Source organism: Solanum dulcamara, chromosome 1 (assembly GCF_947179165.1).
Source record: "Solanum dulcamara chromosome 1, daSolDulc1.2, whole genome shotgun sequence".
Lineage (NCBI taxonomy): Eukaryota > Viridiplantae > Streptophyta > Magnoliopsida > Solanales > Solanaceae > Solanum > Solanum dulcamara.
Window position 1 is genome coordinate 70,728,183 of NC_077237.1, and position 16,847 is coordinate 70,745,029.

General features: G+C 33.7%; 1 protein-coding gene across 1 annotated transcript; it reads left to right on the forward strand.

The window, feature by feature from the left end:
• LOC129893912 (uncharacterized) lies at positions 1-458 on the forward strand. The gene is made up of 2 exons (XM_055969348.1): positions 1-6; positions 102-458. The coding sequence occupies exons 1-2, from the start codon at positions 1-3 to the stop codon at positions 456-458; spliced, it is 363 nt and encodes a 120-aa protein (XP_055825323.1).
• The last annotated feature ends 16,389 nt before the right edge of the window (positions 459-16,847 follow it).

Consider the following 16,847-nt stretch of genomic DNA (forward strand, 5'->3'; position numbering starts at 1 on the left):
ATGAAGGTATGCATCAGTTATTTAACAGAATGACTCTGATTGATACATAGTTTTTTGTTTTTTCAGTGCTGTATTCATAATTTTGGTAATTTTTTTTACAGGTTGTTGCTTCATCAGAATATCTATATTCTGTTTATAAATCAGGAAGAAGATACATTGTGTGTCTTAAAAGAAAAATATGCAATTGTGGGAGGTTTCAACTAGACGAGATACCATGTCCATACACAATTGCAATGTTGAAGAGAAAGAACATTATAGACATGCACCCATACTGTTCTGATTACTACAAGCCAGAGGCATTGACAAATACTTATGAATTGTCAATGATTCCAATGCCATATAAGAAAGATTGGATTATTCCGAAAGAAATATTGGAAGAATTCGTCTTTCCACCAAGATACAAAAGGATGTCAGGAAGACAAAAGAAAGGAAGAAAAAAAACTCTAGTGAGAAGCTAAGTATGAGAACAAACTATGTGATCGTTGTGGCCATGAAGACCACAATAGAAGGACTTATAATTTCATTTCCAAAGAGAAATGATACTTTGATTTACCAACATACTTTCAATTTGAATCAAGTACTTATGTATCTGATATTTTTTTTATAATAAAGTAGTTTTTTTTAAAATAAAATTCAGAAGAAAGAGAGTTGTAATATTTTAGTGGTTATAAATTGATACATAGTTCTGTTTAGTAGATGCCCATGATAGATGAATACTCTATGTATCAAAAAAATAATTGAATAGTAATAACTGATACATGCATGGTTGATAATTATTTTTATTATAATTTACCTGATAATCAAATAGTAAAGGTTATTAATTATCAAAATAAATAGATTAAGTAATATATTTAAGGTGATACATCTCACTAATACATCATTGTTGTGAATCTAATACAAGAGACACAATTATATAATCCTTTAACTGATATATGAGAATAATACATTCAAAAGATGTATGTGATGCAAAAAGATGTTATGTGTTAGATACAAATCTGATATTAATTTAGACTTATTTGATACAATGCACTACAGATTTCTCATGAAAATGTATCAGATACATTAAAGGTTGATAAATTAAATACTGATATTTGAGTTTGATACATTGATTACTAATACATGACCATCGACTGATATTTGAGTTTGATAAATTGAAGACAGATATATAAACTTTTAACTGATACCTGTAAATGATATATCAGAATGATGTATCTTCCACAAGAGATGCTACATAAGCATTGTTATGTATCTGGTATATTGAAAGATTATGTATCATGAACAAAACTGATATTAATTTATACTTATTAGATACAATGCACCACAGATTTAAAGTGTTCAAGATCTATATATTTAGATTGATATATTGAAGACCTGTACACAGAATTGATACATAATAGAGATGTATCTAATACAAGAGCTTATGTTATGTATCATGGTCAATAACAATACCAAGATAAGTAAATATAGTGACCAATAAAAATATATATTCAACAACAACTGATAAATTGTTGCACAACAAAAGATTAACATAGTAGTTGTTCAATAAAACCTTACAAATAGTACATAACCCAAAAATGTTCACTATTGCTGTTAAAAAAAGTCTAAATTCTACTACTACCAATTTTAAAAAACTACTCGACGTCCACCAGTTCTCATTGACCAGGAGATATGAAATCTCTCTTACATTTTTTTAGATCATCATTTTCACTAACATAACCATCATTGGCCTTTCGACAACCATAATTCCACAATAGAGAGGTGTATCTTGAATAGAAGTATTCGGCATTTAGTCCTGTAGATGAAATTAAAATTTTATCACTAAGATATTCAGTAAAAGCAGCCACGAACATACCACAATCCCTACAAAAAAAGAATTAACCAATTTTTAAAAAATAAAAATGTCATTTTAATGAATTAAATATGCATAATTGTTAATACTCACAAGCTATCGCTTTCTTGTTGCTCAATGCCTTCAATATATTCAACCCAAAAAGGATGATGTGCTTCAAGCATGCTACCGGTTGATTTTTCCTTATATGAATCAAGTGATGACCAATCAATACGTTCATTCTTCTAAAAAAATCACTATCTTGAAGGTATGTAGGTAGCATTACTATTATATTTTGAATCTCTGGGAAATGATTTCTTCTTCTTGTTTCAGAGGATGAATCATGCACGCGTATCAACCTCTTCCTCAACATAACTACTGCAGAGCCTAATGAAAATCACTGTCACAGTTTATCAGAATGTATACCTCATCTATCAAATGTCATTAAAAATCGAAGGGGATTGACAAACCTTTGATTATGTTCTTCACAAAACTCTTGTGATGAGTTAAAATAACGGCCAATGCCATTGCTTCTTGGATAGAAATATCAGGAGGAGTGTGATAGTATCGTGTGTGTGTGCATACTCGATGTAAACTTTGAAGATACAATTTGTTATTGTGTATTAATACTGATTAACCAACTACATCTTGGACTTCTTTCGAAGGTAGTATTAAATTGATGTGTTGCACATTTTAAGAAAATAGTAGTTATTCAAATTGATACATAGTTAGTAACAGAATAGATACATTTGTATTAGATGTATCTGATATAAGTACTTATGTATAAGACAGTGTATCTGAAATGTATCAGACAGTGTCTTGTACTATATCAAAAAATAATTATAAAAGTTATAAATGTTATATCTTACTTCATCATTTCAGCATCTGTTAGACTGTGACATGAGATAGAACTAGTTCTTATCTTGAGAAAATGTCACTACAAAGTTTATTTTTTCAAAATTGAATAAAGAGCACCTTGCTTTGTAGTGTTCCTCCTTTGGTTTCATAATTGAAAAATTACATTAAAATGAGAGTAAACATATAATAAACGGTTTGTATTGATATAAATTATAAATATAATACTTACTTATTGGCATACGATTTTAATAGTTCCTTAACTATCCATTGTGAGTAGTCTGTGATAATCTCAGTTGGGAGACTATAGCATATGTAAAAACCTTCAAAAGGATATGTTTGATTCTTTTTAGTCGACATCTTCTCCTTATCCTTTTCACTTGAACCAAAGGTTGTTAGGTACTGTGATTGTAAGATCTTAGAAGGCAAGAGGTGTCTTGGCATCATCTGGCAACACAATGGGTTTAGATGGAAGAGTGGTAGGTATCTGGCTATCACATAGTAAGCATTCAGTCTGTGCTACTTGTTCATGACTAATAGCAGTCAATGGCGTGATCAGTAATGAAATTTTGTATATAAGAGCATCTACCACATTTTGAGTTTTGGACGATATCGAGGTTGAAGTTGTGGAATCCTATTTAGTAACAATGATGAAAATATTATGACTTTAATATAATAATCTGTACTAAAGCTAATGAATCAGATACAGGTGTGAAAGATTATCGATACACTGGGCTTGATTTTGTCTTTATCAATCTGCTCAACATATTTTTCAACTTTGTCAATATTATCAACATCCTCACTTGCATCTTTCATGGCAAAATTTGGCTCTTCTAATACATTAGCCTAAATAATGTGTATCATGGCACTACTAAACTTATTAATATTGAATGTATCATAAAATTTATTCTGATACATTACCTTTAATGTATCAGAAGTAGTAGCCTCTTCAAAGGATTCTGCAGCAGCTGATTCCATGTGATGTGGTAATACATCCTCCATTTGTTATGAAATCTTGGATGGTTAAGCTTCCTACAATTACAAGAATAACAATTACTTATGTAAATGACTATTAAAATGAAAAATAATGTATCTGATACATGATCATAAAATTTATCAAGTATTTTAAAAGTATATCAATTAGAAAGGCAGAATGATCAAAATCTACATGATGTATCTACCTGAATATCTTCTTAAAAATGAGATTGGTCATGTGCTTTAGGGGCATCAGATTTATTTAGATCATCAGTGTACTCCAATACAACACAATAGGTGGTTGATGTTCTTCAACCACATAGAATGATTGACCAAAATTATTTTTTTGAATTGTAGATGATGTGTTTGTCATGTGATGATTGGGGATCTACAAAGTTTTAAAAAATAAAAATTATAACATACTAAAAAATTCAATTGTTTTAACAAAAAATACTATACCTTGAAAGGTGGGTGAACTATATTCGCAATGGTTTTCAAGAGATCAGTATGATTTGAATCGATTTTAGTCTCGAGACGCTTGAACTTCCGGTCAACCTTAATACAGTAATAAGAAAAATTAGAATGTAGCAACTTATTAAATGTATATTGACTAACTTAAAAGTTATACTAAAAAAGTATGTATTTCTTTAAAAACTTCTTTAGGACTTTGACATCCACTAAAGCAATTTGGTCCGATTGACGGGACGATTCACCTCCTACCACTAACTTTGCCACTGATTTTGTAATATTGAAGACATGATTTTTTGATGGTTTTGGTGGTGGGACATGTTTATCTTTATTAGACGTTTCTACAGAAATTGTCTTTTTCCTAATAGCAGTCTTTCTTCTTTTGGGAAGAGATGGAGAAGATGTATCAATAATACAATCGGACCTCCTTAACAACTCTTCAAGTGATTTAGTTGAAAAGTCCTCAAAGCCAGAGAGTTCTTGAGGTTCCATTCGTTTGGGCTAGGCAGCTAATGTAGTGGCTACAGTAGAAGGTTGATTGCGAGGGATGTCAAGGAATGCCAATTCATCTTGTGTTGGGACAAGATTGGAGAATGAAAACTGGAAAAAAAAAGTGAAGAGTAGAGAAAAAAAAACAATGTTCAGTATGTATCATGGATTCATGACTGAAACCTAATGTATCAGATTCAATAGTAGTGAATATATCAGAATTTATATGTATATTGAATTAGTGCACAATTGTAAAGTAGAAAACCTTTAACTACAGATAATAAGCATCAGATGATATATACATTGATATAAAATATACCTCACTAAAAATGCTAGACATAAAGATCTCATATTTGGGCTTGACTACAACAACATGCCAATTAAGAACTCTGGGGATATGACTGCCCACTCTTACAGCAATTTCAAAAGGGACTTGAGATGCACATTCATAAATCTATGCATTGAGAGTGTATGATATGGTGCCCAAATGATACATTTGTTTGGAAGTAGTAAACTCCTACCTCATACCTTTCATCAATCTGAAAAAGACGATTTTACCCCTTGAAAACTGCTCATACTTACCATCCTCTACCATTTTGAAATCGTCAGCAGAAATAGGTGAATCACCTAGTTGAGGAAAGACAAACGTGTGGATGAAGTAGAGAATGGCCATCTGAACAACGTTTTGATTTTCCATCTTCCAATTAAGAAACGCTGAACAAAATATCCTGTGTTTACACCATTTTGTGCCCCAGGAAAATATTTAGACAACAACCTTCTTGGGAGTGCATTTGAGTATCGAAATTCATTTATATTATCAATACATTGTAGATCGATGATAATAGCAAATTCCTTAATCGAGAAATGGCGTACGTTATCCTAAATATGACGAATGTGCAATTCATTTGTATTTTTCTGTTCCAACTCAAGAAGTAATAGACATTTAATGATTTGACCTTGCAAATTACACTGTGACATATCTAAGTAGTGACCAAAAATAATTTGCCTAAACAACTGGATACCTTATTCACCTATTGATGATTTAAAATCATCAATAAAATTAGTGGTATATGTAGTGCCGAATCTAAAAGAGTGGAAAAGGATCTTTTTGATGACATACTTCAATTCCTACATTGACAGAACAAATGAATTAGATCAAAATGATGCCTGATACATTACATATTTTGCTTCAGAAAATAAAACACAATATGATATATTTGAGTAGATGATACATATCGAACTTATGTATCAAGTATATGACCAATCCAGATACATATTAAGCTTATATATATTGATATGATACACTTAATTTTGATTACCTATACATACAGAACAAATTGTGTGTAATGAAAATTAAAAGACCTTATGCATCAAGAACAACATAGAATGCATAAATTGATGAATCCTAATCAACGCAACATCAGTAAAAAGGTTATGTACCATAATTAATACATAATTTATCATGAAATCATAAAAAGCTGAAGACCTTATGTATCATGTACATAATAGCAAAAACCCATAATAGAACCTTATGTATCAACATATCAAAAGTCTATCAACACTTAAAATACAAGAAAAGAAAATTGATACATATAGTCTATATCAAATATGGTTAAAAAAATCTGATATATTTGGTCTCATACATTTAGTCTGATGTATTTATTCGCTACATTTTGGTCTGATACATTTGAATAACTTATACCTTTGGAATATGAAGGCGTGTTGTAACACCTTTGATTTTCTCCTCTTCTTTTTGAGGTGATTGTTGAACTGTAGACTTTGATTTTACAATTTGAGATTTCGATTTTGCATGTAAAGCATCCATAACTAATGTATTATTGCGATATTTGGATTTAATCGCTTTGTACCCTTTATCAACAGAATCAAAACCCGGTGAAATAAGAATTTCTTAATTTTGATTCAACTGTGTGAGACCAACACTAAAAGATGAAAATAATCAATATGTATTAGTGAATAGAAGAGTAAAAATAATAAAAAATTACAGTTGAAATCAATAGAAGATCGAAAGAGATGGAATTGAAGTGAGAAGACAGATAAGGAAAAAATTGAATTACCTTAATTAGAAGCTTGAAATTCAGAAAAACATGGACTGAAAATTCAAAAAAGAAACCACTATAGTTGTGGCTTGAAAATAAGCGTGAATTTAGGATAGTTGGGAGAACCAAAATGGGGCGTATTGGTGAGTTGGAGAGAGAGTTAGAAAAAAAAGGATTTTTGAGATTTTTACAAATGGTAGAAAATAATAGTAAATATAGTGTTATAAGGTGTGTAGATAGGTAATCGTTTTATTTTTAATACCATATATAACAACATTCACAACCTCCACTCCTTATTTTTATGTAATTCTTCATATTTTTTATTAAAAAATTACACAATATAATATAATTTTTATTTATAAAATTATTTGACTAATTCTTAAGTTTATTTATATTTTGATTTCTCATAAATCATTTTTTACTTTAACAGACTTAAAATTAAAATTCTATTTTTAAATTAAATAAGAAAAAAATATTTTTTAAATACATACGGACATCATGAAAATGCACACATAAAAATATTTAAACTAAAAAAGATGAAAGCTTTATTTTAAGAATAGATATTGAATAACTAAAGCTTGCAACTAAAATACAAAAAACTAAATAAAGTGAAGGGTATTTTTGTAAACAAACAACTTATTCTTAAATTTTATTCAATGCAAATTATTTTGAATACAATTAAACAAACACTCAATAAAAAATAATATCAGCATAACTTATCCCATCATAACTTTTCCAACATAACTTATCACATCATAACTTATTCTATTATAACTTGTATTCAAACCAAATGACCCCTTAGTATCTTTCTGCTTTTTCAGTAGGTAATTATATTTGCAGACATCGGATACAGTCCAAGTGACACTTTTTTGCATTTTATATGACAACTTTTTCTGCACTTTTGGGTTTAAATGTTCATTTGACTTGCATATTTTGTCACTATCTTTGTTTAACAATACTCGTCAATTATTAACTTTGCATATTTTTTACAAAATTATAAATAGAAGGATAATTTTTTCATATCATTCTTTGAATATAATAATTATAATGTCTTTAAAATGTAATAGAGAAATAACTATAATTAATGATAAGGATAAATTAGGAACTTAGTGTAAAATTATCTCTTGATTTTATAAATTGAACAAGTATTATTGGACATCTATTTTTAGTATAGTGAAAAAATAGAGATGGACAAAAGAAATACTTATAGTCTAAGACAAAATATTATAATAAGGTTTAAGTCATCAACGGACACTCAAAGTTGTCCACATATTTCACATAGACGTCTCAACTAGGACTAGTACCCAACAACAACAACAACATACCCAGTGAAATTCCACAAGTGGGGTCTAGGGAGGGTAAGATGTATGCAGACCTTACCACTTCCTTATGGAGATAGAGAGGTTATTTCCGAAAGACCATCGACTCAAAAGTCACAGTCCAAAATAAGAGAAAAAACAATATCTAGCATAATGACAAAAAAAGTGATGCAAATTTTATAAGACAAGAACAATAACGATAACAAAGTAATGTGATAATCAAAGACAATGAAAACACAACTATAAAGGCATGCTTAGACCTACGACCCCCCTAAATCGACACACGGCAAGTCACCATTTCATCCCAACTAGCCTTCTACCCTAATTCGCGACCTCCACTCATTTTTATCTAAGGTCATTCCTCGGTGATATGGAGTAGCGTCATATCTTGTCTAATCACTTCTCTCCAATACCTTTTTGATCTACCCCTACCCCTTCGCATAACCCCCAACTCCAATCGCTCGCAGCTCCTAACTGGGGCGTCGACACCCCTTCTCTACACATGCCCAAACCATCTCAGTCTCTCTTCTCTCATCTTGTCTTCCACAAATGTCACTCCCACCTTATCCCAAATAACATCATTTCTAATCTTATGTAATGAACTTGAGGATTATTTTAGGAAATTTGTGCAAAATTACCATTTTACCCCTATCATTAGTTCTCCCGAGTATTATTTGTTCAGTATGTGGGGTAAAATGTGTTAAAGCCTTAATAGATAGTGAATTCGGCAAATTCTTGAGTTTGTATGGAGTTAAGTTGTGAAAAGTAGTTTTCGGTACCAATCGGAGCTATGAGTCTCAGAACGTGATTCTGTCAGTTTCATTAGCTTCAAAATGTGAAAATTGGTGTAGAAGGATTGGCGGAAATAAATTTCAGGTTGATATGTGAATTTGAGGTCTAAAGTTGAAAAGTGAGGTTTTAAATGAATTGGTTTGACTTTAGTCAACGTTTTGAGATGTGAGCATCGGATGAGAATTCTGTCAATTCCGTTGCATCTAGAAAGTTGAATTTCATCTAGTTGAACATTGACTTAGAGCCTCGGAACCTTAATCATCATTTTGCGTTCTTAGGCCAAAAGTTCAGTTTAGGCCAATAAGTGGTTCGGGAGGGTATTTTGGTCAAAACAATTTCTTTTTAGAAATCTGATAATTTTATTGAGTCAAGAATATCAAATTCAGTGTTGTAGCATAGCCCATTTATTCTTATAGGACTCCAAATAATTTTCGAGGGTCCAACTGAGAGCATTTTTAGACTATGTTTCAAGTGGAGATTATGTTTTTAGTGCAACTTAAGTTGCTCTTACAGGTCGCGACCCAAGGTCACACAATCGTGAAGTATGAGTTTATTATTCCTCATAATCGCTAGGGAGGTTTCATGATTACGATGGGTTACTGTCTAGTGCTTCGCGATCGCGAGAGTTAGTGGCTCGCGATCACGATGCACAAATCATGCCTGAATAGTGTTCAACTTTGGAAGAAACCCCATTTTCACCATTTTTGAGTTCTTGAGCTTCATGGGCAATTTGGAGAAGAGGTTTTCGAGTAAAATCTTTGGGTAAGTGATTTTTAACCTAAAACCTTCCTTTTCTATTAATTATTTGATGAATTTGACTCCTAAATTTTTGTTTCAAATTCCAAAACTTGTTGTTTCTTCCCTAATCCAAATTCAAGGAAATTGATGATTTCTAACTCGCTTTGTACTCTATTTTTATGGGTTTTTCGGCCATGAATTTCTCATGACTAGTAGAACGTAATTTTTCAATAAAATTTTAAATTTAACCCTTCCGATTCTGAAACCTATCAATATAGGTGTTATTGGACTCATTATGATGTGTATGTTTCATTCTTGATAATGGGCTATCCTCTCGGGCATTGAATTCAAAGGTCGTTCATCCGGTAGAGTGTTTAAGTGTAACTTTAACAATTGAGGTAAGTTTGACTATACTTATTGGGGCTGAGTGTAATGACCCGAACCGTCATTACTAAGGGACATATGAAACCGTAAAAATTTTGCCATCTTGACCCGTACTATCCCGCTAGAGCGAACACAATCCTGCTACAGCGGCGCCACTCCGGTGGGATGTGAGCCACCAGAGCGGGATGATCGGGGCAGAACTTAATGTCCTAAATTCTTATTTTCTCTTCTTGTCCCTAAGTGCCAAAAATAGGCGAGGGTTACCCCTGAAACCCTCTAAAATCTGCTCTAGGATTGTAAAAGGAGGTAGAAGGAGATTTCAGCACAGGAAAGGTTCTAATCGGTGGAATTCAGGCCCACTTTCACCATCTCGTTGTCTGGAATCTAGGATTGAAGCCATAATGCCTCTCTAAAGTTGGTTGGCGCCTAGGTAGGCTAGGTTTCTCTAATTAACTAGTTTTAAATCTGTTTTCACGCATTCTATATTGTTGTTGACAGGATATTTCATGCCTAGGACTTCAGGCACGGAGTTTGGATGGCTAAATGTATGGTATTTGTTATTAGGGTAGGACTATACTATATGGGTATGATTATCCTGTGATTAGTGATGATAGTCTAGTTCTTGGTTGATAACTGTAATACTACTTGTTGATATAATTGATGGTCTTTGTAAAAATAAAGGATGAATGTGAATAACTCATTTGATAGTCTCTTGCCGTGAACCTATTTAATTACATGTGGCTGAAGATTATGGTTTAGTCTTTGTTATAGAGTGACTCCTAATTAGTATTCGAGTAATGTTGTGATGTCTACCATGGTTTCAATGGTTGTGGTTAAGTGATTGATATGTGGTTGTGATCGGTCTACAAGTTCAAGACCGTAAAATCTGTAATCTTGAACTTACTCTACTAAAAGTGATGCCTTGAATGAAGAAGGCTTAATGAAATGTTATAAATGAAGGGAAAGATAGACCGAAACCAATGAAATGACTAATTGTGAACAACTGCATACAATGAACCTATTCTTGATTGTGCAAATATGTGAATTATTCATTGTGGACTGTGATTGTGGTTGTGATTGTGATATTGGACCGGGTATCACATTTCAACACATATCTTGGATCGGATGTCATGTTATGACACTTATATTGGATTAGGTGTCACGTTTTGACACATATATAGGACATATGTCACGTTTTGACATATATATTGAATTAGGTGTCATATTCTGACACATATATATAGCTTGGTATGAGTTCCATGAGAGAACCATTGCGTGGCTATCATTTATTAATTGATCTTGACTATGTGGGTGATGATCGAGAAATTGACCCAGTTATAATTGAGCATGTCCATCGTTTTTAATAATTGATATGAAATGACCAAAGGTTCAAGTGTTTTCATATTGGCTGTTGTAATTGAGATTTACCTTGTGAAATTCTCCTGAAATGATAAATTGATAATGTGTTCATGTATATGCTTGATTGGATTATGTTATGGGTGCTAGATGCATCCACATAGTAGGTATAAGGTTGTGGATAAACAAGTGGGAAACAATCAATGCCTCTGTTAAGAGAGATTAATAACTTAAAGTCAGTTTTTGTTGATGTCCTGTAGGCACATTGGTTAAAAAGAGGATTGGAAGGTTTTCAAAGATTTTATCTCTGGGCAGGCCGCCTTGGCGGGAGGAATCCCACTGTGGCGAGGCAATCAGAGCGGGATATGTTCCGCCATGGCGGGACAGTAGCGGTTAAGAGGTGAGCTTTAGTCCTCCTAATGTTGTCCTCTTTCAAGTGAGATGTTAATTATCCTAAGGCCATGTGATAGTGTAAAACTAAATATAATAGACAGGTTAGACAGAGTTAGTACTGGCTCGTAATTTAAAAACTTCTCTATGTGATAGAAGGGTTAGACCTTGATTTGTATTAGAGTTGACAGCGGACCAACTAGAAGGGATGAGAGTTAGGCTTGAACGAATTTAATGAGGTTATGAGAATGATAAAAGTTTGCATAAGTTTGACGGTGAATCTCTTAAGAGCACATTTTCTTCTTATCTATTTCTTTATAGTATGCAGTGGGTATCAGGCTGACCGATGATGCCAACCAGTATGTGTTGTTTGTACTGATACTACCCTTTCTATACCAGTTGTCATAGTCTAGTTGCAGGGTCAGTGATGTTTCATAGGTGAAGACGAGAAAGAGTTTCCAACAGTTTTTACTCTTCCTTTCTTATGGTAGGAGTTGTGTTTTATTTTTATTTATACTCTATATCTTTAGAATCTCTTGTACCTTCTTAGATTAGTATTATTGGGGGTGTTAAAGTGTTTTGTAATAAACTCTAGAATTTTGATAATTTAATTATGATGTATTCCTGACTCTTAAGGTTATTATTAGTATTTTGTTAAACTTTCGCATGTTATTTCTGTAAGGGTTCTCCTATGTAGGTGTTAGATTAGGTGCCCGCACAGTCTGGTGGATTGGTTCATGATACTGAGTTGGGGTGATTAGTCAAATTCTATATTGTAGACTTTGGGATGGGGTCATAGTGTAGTTTGGGACTGATAATTGATATTGTGATACCCGGGTGAGGGCTTATATGTACTGTATAGCCCGTGTGGGGGCCTTATATGATATTTTATCTGTGATTGAGACTGTGTAATCTATGACTTAAATGAGTGGAACTGAGAAAAGGCTAATTGACTTGTAATGCCCATCTGAGAGGTAGAGTTGGGGGTTCCGAGCATGCCTAAGTATTAAGATATTGTTAAAAAGGGGGTAAACACTTAATTTGATGTATTTCCTTCCCATTACTGTTTATTGAGGGTGAATATCATGCTTAGGTTAAGTTTTGAGAACTTTGAACCTTGTACTACATGTTGAGTTGAATATTACCTCTATGCCTTATACGTTGTGATTGAATTCATCTTCATTCATACTATTATTGATCATTGGGAAGTTGAGAAATGTGGAAACCCTTTTGAGAAAGAAAATGTGACATCTTTTGTATCCTTGACCACGAGATAGGTGGCAAGCGAATGAGACATTTGTATCATGAGTCATTGGCCATGACTTATGTGGCGACGTAGTTGATACATTGAGATTGTGATGAGATATATGGTATACGAGACCCTCATGGGTCCTGCTTTGTAGCACGACTCAGCAGGTGTATACGATAGATTGTGCGATAACCTTGACCCCACCATACCATCATATCATTGTATCATCATAGTGTATTGCATTGCATTGATACCTGTGATAATTGTTCTATCTATTTAATTGTGATATTGAACTGTAATTCTATGTTTACTATATTCACATCATTCTATATAAATTGGCGGCAACATAGCCGGAGTAGGACTTTTCTCTGTTTAGGTGGAAACGTTCCTTAAATTATTTCTTAGTTTTTGATTAATCCCTTTTACTCAATCGGTTAAACTTACTGAGTACATGTGGATTTTACCCAACCCTACTTCTGTGTCCTTTTTTGATGCAGGATACTAGTCAAGGTACCCAACACGGTAGTTGATTCTCACAGATACATCATCATTGAATCAATGGTGAGATCTTGGGATCTAGATCTCCGCTAGTCCATCTTTCGTTTACAGTCTTTTCTATATTCAGAGACTTAAATTGTGTATTCAGATTCAGATTTTTATTTAGATGCTCTTAAAACTTATGACACCAGGTTTTGGGGTATTTTAGTTGTTGGCTTCTATTTTGCGTTTATTTGTAGCCTAACTTTCCTTTGGGAGTCTCTTATGGTTTTACTTTTCGGCTCACGCATCGGGATGGGGTTTGGGATGCATGCCATTATGATCTTAACTTTTGGGTCATGACATCTTATCACTCCTAGTGTGTTCACGCATCCATCTCAGCATCCTTATCTCCGAAATATGTATCTTCTGAACATAAGAGTTTTTTACTAGCCAACACCCCACTCCATATAACAATGCTGGTCTAACCACCATTCTGTAGAATTTACCTTTAATTTTAGGTGATATTTTCTTATCACACAAGACTTCAAAGGCAAGCCTCTATTTCATCCACGTTGCCTCAATACGGTGAGTGACATCATCTTTGATGTCTCCACTACTCTGAATGATGGATCCAAGATATTTAAAGCTTTATGTCTTGGAAATAGGTTGAGTGGCAAGCCTCGCTTTCGTGCCCTAAATTTGAACTCCAAGTATTTTGTTTTGGTCCTACTAAATCTTAATCCTTTGGACTCTAGCGTTTGTCTCCAAACCTCCAACCTATCATTAACTCTGTCCTGAGTCTCATCAATTAAAACTATGTCGTCCGCAAATAACATATAATATAGAACCTCCTCCTGAATAGACCATGTCAGCTCATCCATCACCAAAGCAAAAAGAAAAGAACTCAACACAGATCCATGATGTGTAGTCTCATCTCAACAGGAAAATGCTCTGAGTCACCTCTCATCGTCCTAACCTGAATCTTGGCTCCAGCATACATGTCTTTTCTCACCCTAATATACACCATCGGGAAACCTATAGCCTCCAGACACCTCCAGAGAACATCCCTCGGAACTTTATCATAAGCCTTTTCAAGGTTAATGAATATCATATGGAGATCCTTTTTCTTTCTCTAAATTTCTCCACCAGTCTCCGGATAAGATGAATTGCTTGAATGGATGACAGCCCCGACATGAATCTGAACTGGTTCTCTAAGATTGACACTCCTCTCCTCACCCTCATCTCCACCACTCTCTCCCAAATCTTCATAGTATAGCTTAATAATTTGATATTTCTATAATTATTACAGTTTTGGATATCACCCTTGTTCCTGTATAATGGAACCATAGTAATCCACCTCCATTTATCGGGCATCTTAGCAGTTTTCATAATAACATTAAACAACTTAATCAACTGCTCCAAACCTGTCTTGTCAGTGCTCTTTCAAAAGTCCACCGAGATCTCATCAGGCCCAACCGCTCTCCCCCTCCTCATCCTGCTAATAGCACGTCTAATCTCCTCAACCCTAAAATACCTCTAGTACCCAAAGTCTCGAAAACTATGAGAGTACACCAAATCAACCAATACAATATCTCTGTCTCTTTTTTCATTTAAGATTCTGTAGAAGTAAGCTTTCCACCACACTTCACCTTCCTTGTCCTTGATGCACTTTACTAGATTCAGGTCGTGGGCTTTTCTCTCTCTCTCTTTGGCGAGCCTATACTATCTCTTATCCCCACCTTTTCCCCTAACTCGACATATAGGCATTCAAAAGTTGTCGTCTTAGCACTGGTGACCACCAACTTCACTTTTTCTTGTACTTTTTTATTCCACCACCAATCTCCTTGACGATCACCAAAGATTCCTCTCAATACCCCTAGAACCTTGGTAGCTGCTTTTCTAATGCAACCAACTGTCATGTTCCACATGTTGTTCACATCCCCGTTATTACTCCAGACCCCTAAATCAGTCAACTTCTCCACCATCTCCTAAGAAAGAGAGGGACTTATCCCCCCATCTAATCCTCGGTCGGTTATAAAGGAAATTCTTTCTCCTATCCCTCTTAATCTCTAAGTCCATCACCAAAAGCTTATGTTAGGTAGTAATATTTTCATTCGGAATAACCTTGCAATCCTTAAAAGGCCTCTATCACCCTTCTGGAGGAGTAAGTAGTCAATCTGAGTCCTATCTACCATGCTACTAAAGGTGACTAATTGATTGTCCCTCTTCAGAAAATACGAGTTAGCAATGGCCAACTCAAAAGCTTTAGCAACCTTCAGTAGATATACCCCGCCGCTATTCCTTTCCCCAAAACCAAAATCTCCATGGACATCATCAAAACCATTAGAAGTTTGTACCGATATGACCATTGAAATCTCTACCAATGAAAATCTTTTCGGTACTCGGTATACCTCTCACTACCTCATTCAAATCCTCCCAAAAGAGCCTTTTGACTTCTTCCTCCAGGCCCACATGGAGTGCAATATTTGCTAGGGGCGTGGAGATGCTGTAAAATTCTATTTTATAAGTACTTTTTAAATTATTTTTTTTCTTCTTCTTTTTCATTTTTTAATTTCAAATAACTTTTTCCCTTTCTTCTTCTCTTTTAGATGATCTGCCTATGTTATTTTTCTCATGATTTCATTAATTTATCTCTAAAATAGCAAGTCTTTTATACATAAAAAATTGATACAAGCATTAAATTGAAATATATAGAATCGATAAATGAACAAAAAAATTCGTCGGAGATAACTTTTTTTCGGCAGATAGCCATGAAAATTTCATCAGAGACTTTCCAATCTGGAAGAAATTTTGAATTTTTTTTAAAAAAAAACAAAAAAAACAAAGGGATAGTGAAAGATTTATTTATTTTTTCAGAAAAAAGAGAAAAATCACTATCTTGAATTGTTGTTTTGGTCGGATATTGACAGGAACGCTGACCTGAGGTAAAGGAAGAATAACTGGAATTTTGAAGGGAGGAAGAAAAAAAAGGAAAGAGGAGAAAATTTGGACAGAGAATAGATGGTGGCTTAAGAAGAAGAAATAGATTGATGGACAAAAATGGGGGATCTGGGGAGAATTTCTTTGGATGTAAAAATTAGGGGGGGGGAGTGGGCGCTGGGTGGGTATAGAAATTAAGATTCTTTTTTTTAATTAGTTGAATGTATTTAAAATTACTATTTATTTATTTAAAATTTAAAATTTATTTTGAATAATTATTTGAGTGGATATGCCACGTGTCCTAATTTTATTCGTCATTTTACTATAACACCAACGTGTGAGTATCACGCAATATATAGTTTGGACTGATGGTCATTTTATGTTCAATCGGTACATATTTCTTAATATTTAAGTGCCTAATAGGAAAATAAATTTGTTGGGGTGTATAAGTGTCACATTTCAAAATACCCCCTAGACGTGACTGGCACCCTCTAACAACACCGGTAGGGTGAACCAAATATCAACAC